The sequence below is a fragment of the Tupaia chinensis genome, unplaced genomic scaffold (assembly GCF_000334495.1).
Source record: "Tupaia chinensis unplaced genomic scaffold, TupChi_1.0 Scaffold000226_1, whole genome shotgun sequence".
Classification (NCBI taxonomy): domain Eukaryota; kingdom Metazoa; phylum Chordata; class Mammalia; order Scandentia; family Tupaiidae; genus Tupaia; species Tupaia belangeri.
The window spans coordinates 4,799,343-4,802,668 of NW_006159701.1; the positions used below are offsets into that span (position 1 = coordinate 4,799,343).

Consider the following 3,326-nt stretch of genomic DNA (forward strand, 5'->3'; position numbering starts at 1 on the left):
CCACGCGCAGTCAGCTCCTGATTCCATCGCTTTGCTGTCCTCTCTGTCTCTCCCTGCTGCCTGATGCTCTCGGTGGGTGGCCACAGCCTGCTCCAACCAGCAGATCCGCCAGACGTGTGTGCGCAAGAGTCTGATCTGCGCCTTCGCCATCGCCTTCATCATCAGCGTCATGCTCATTGCGGCCAACCAGGTGCTGCGCAGCGGCATGAAGTAGGCGCATGCGGTGCCCGGGCCGCTCCACACCACGCCACCCGCGGCCCTCTCCTTCGTCTGGCTCCTTGGGCCACCACCTGCGAGTACTCTGGGGCCTGGACGTCAGGCGACCCCACCCCACCCACCCCACGTGCCTTGCATGGAGCCATGGCCTGGCTGTGGAGGGCCGGGTGGCAGCTCTGTAGACAGCCCCAAGTCCTGCCTACACCTTGCCTGTGCCCCCATCTGGCCTGTATGTAGTGCTCTTTCTGCAGTCCAGGGGCTCCTGGGAAATGAAGGAGGGGTTTGTACAGGAACTCCCAAGACCCAGTTACTGTACCTGCCTGCCCAGGGTCACACAGCCAAACCCAGCCCTGACCCCTGAGGTTTGTCCAGGGCTGCAGGCAGGGCGGAGGAGGTAGAGGCAGAAGTTTCCTCCTGGAGAAGGGTGTGGGGCTGGAGTCTTCTAGACCCTGCTCCTGAGCATGATCTGAGGGCTCTGGTCTCCTGGGTCCTTCCTCTGACCCTCCTTAGACCCAAACCCAACCCTCCTTCATGTACCCACTGGGGCCAGAGTCAGCCTATTTCATAGGTGAAGAAACTGAGGCTCAGAGGGCCTGAGCTCTGGCCTCGGTTCCCTGTCAACAGGGATTTTCAGGAAGGGCAGAAGCTCATGGAGGAGCTCACTTGAGGCAGCCCCGTGGCCCCCTTTATCTTCTGGGCTCTCCACTTGAGGCCTAGGGACTAGAGGCCACATTATCTGCCACCCCAGCGCAGAACCAAGGACTGTAGAGCACCCAGGGAAGGCAGCAGAGCTGGTGCCTGAGGCCTCAAACAGCCTGGGTGGCTTGTGTGATCTCCTCATCACTGGCCAGGGGACCTCTTGGGACAGACCTCGGGAGGATCCCCATGCCCAGCTCAGCCAAGGCACTCTCCCAGGCCCAGGGCCTGCCCTCCTGGGTCTCCCCTCCCACATACCCTCCAGGCCAGAGACAGCTCCTTCTCCTCTCTAGTGGCACCCTCTCAAATGCTTGGGTGCCAGCTCAGTGTAGGCCCATGTGGGGCTGCAGTGTGCTAGGGCTCGGGTCTGCCGGGGCTGGGACACAGGTGGAGTCTTTGGGTTTCTCCCCTCAGACCTGGAGCCGCTTCTCATGGGGGCCACGGCACAACGACGCAGGCACACCCTCTATCCACGCTGAGCCCCACTGGCCCCCAAGGGAGAAGGGCAGCAAGCACGGACCACCTGGAGAGGATCTCGTCTCTCTCCAGCCCTGCCCTCCCTCTGATAAGGGGCCTGATGGAACCCAGAGCTCAGAGCGCCAGGCTGGGGAAGCACAGCCAGACCACCATGGTGACAGACTTTCTTTATAAGCATCTGGAAGTTCTCTCACCCATTTTCTCAAGACATCCCATGGGGGAGGGTAGGCAGGTGGAGAAGAGGGTAGAGATGCCTGGCACAGATGGAGCGCCAGGGCAGCACCTGGTGGGGGAACCCCTGAGACTCACTAATGTGAGGCTGAGAGTCTTGGAGGCTCCAGGGATGCAGCAGGAAGAAGGCTTGGCCTCCTTGTCTTTATTGGGACTGAGAGAGCTGACCAGGTCAGGAGGGTCAAGGGGACCAGGCAGGGGTAAGGTAAGGGGCTCAGCCCCACTGGACTCTGGGCTGTAGAGGCCACCCTCCAGGTGGGGGTGCCCGCAGGGAAGGGGGAAGCTCCTGGATAGGCGGCCAGCCCACAGGGTACTGGAAGATGGTGGCTCTGATAGGTTCGGCCCTAGAGGAGGAGATGGGAAAAGAATTAGAGTAGGGGCCCAGGAGCAACTCCTGCCCTCAGCTCACCTGCCCCACCACCCCAGCTATGGAGAGGGTCAGCTGCCTGCATGACATTTTGGAAGGCAGAGGCTTGAAAACATGAAGACCTCCAGGAATTGAGCCCAGGGAAAAGCTGGGTTGGAGATGGAGATGGAGCTACAAGAATGGCCGCAAAGCCATGGAAAGAGCCTTGGTGTCCACCTGTGAGGGCCTGATTAAATACATATGCACGTTCACAGCAAAGATGCTATGCAGCCTGCGTGAAAAATTAAGGCAGACTTATATGCACTGACAAGGAAAGACATACTATGTGATGAGGGAGAAAAAGCAGCTTATAAAATAATGTATATAGCATGATACTATTTTTGTTTAAAGATATATAACATATATAAATGCATAAAGCAAAAACCTGGAAGACACAGCAAAATTTTAACAGTGCTTCTATCTGAGTGGTGCAATTATGGGTGATTTTTTTACTTCTTTATACTTTTCGAAAGTTTTACAAGCACGCAAGCCTTTGAAATCAGAAAAAAATATTGTCTAAAATTTTTTTAAAGCCTCATTTCTCATGCTACTCACTCTCCTCTTCCTCAGTGTCCACCTGCCCTGCCAAGCCACATCCCCAAGATCCCAGGGCCCGCTTGAAGTGCCCACCCTTGGAAAGGTGTCCTCTGTGCCAGCCAGGGCACCCTCCTCCTCACCCCTCCACTTGTTCCACATTCAGATCCTTCTAGACTCAGGGACCCCTCTGGCTCCTGGTCCCGGCCCGCAATGCCCTTCTCAGCTACAAAGCACTTCGAACCTCTGAGCACTTTGAACACACCTGGGCTCATCTGTCTCTCTGGGGGGACTGGAGCTCTTAGAGAGTGGAGCCAGAGGGTAGGGGTCGGGTCTGTCTGCACCCCCATGCCTGGTGCCAGGAGGCCTCCCAGCAACTATTTGCTGAATGACAAACTGCAATGTCAAGAGTTCTTCCTGATTAGAGACTATTCTGGGCTAGACACCATGGCCTAGACAGACCTCAAGGACCCTCACACAGGACTGGCCCTGTGACACAGCAATTAATCTCTGTACAGAAGGAACCGGATCTCACATGGCTGATCAGGGTTTGAGTCCTGGCCCCAGTGGCTTAGAAAATATGCCAGGTGTATACACATGACCAAGATTTTAACAGGATGGAGAACTGGGAGAAAAAGGATTGTGGTGTGACCAGGCCTCATTGGGTGGGGGGTTCTCTCTTTCTAGTGCATGTGCCCTCTCTTTTTTTTTTTTTTTTTTTTTTTTTTTTTTTTTTTTTTTTTTTTTTTTTTTTTAAGGCCTTATA

The 3,326-nt window shown here is 55.5% G+C and overlaps 2 protein-coding genes across 5 annotated transcripts in view; one reads left to right on the forward strand and one right to left on the reverse strand.

Annotated features, from left to right (window-relative positions):
* CABP7 (calcium binding protein 7) overlaps positions 1-1,449 on the forward strand; it is a 12,887-nt gene extending 11,438 nt beyond the window's left edge. The window contains exon 5 of the mRNA XM_006147907.3: positions 87-1,449. Coding sequence (XP_006147969.1) covers positions 87-214 — 128 coding nt within the window. The 3' untranslated portion in view covers positions 215-1,449. The remainder of the gene's footprint in view (positions 1-86) is intronic.
* A 284-nt stretch (positions 1,450-1,733) lies between these two features.
* Positions 1,734-3,326, reverse strand: part of ZMAT5 (zinc finger matrin-type 5) — a 40,785-nt gene continuing 39,192 nt past the window's right edge. For all 4 annotated transcript variants that reach the window (XM_027771602.1, XM_006147906.3, XM_027771603.1 and 1 more), the window contains one exon: positions 1,734-1,964. In XM_027771602.1, coding sequence (XP_027627403.1) covers positions 1,835-1,964 — 130 coding nt within the window. In that variant the 3' untranslated portion in view covers positions 1,734-1,834. The remainder of the gene's footprint in view (positions 1,965-3,326) is intronic.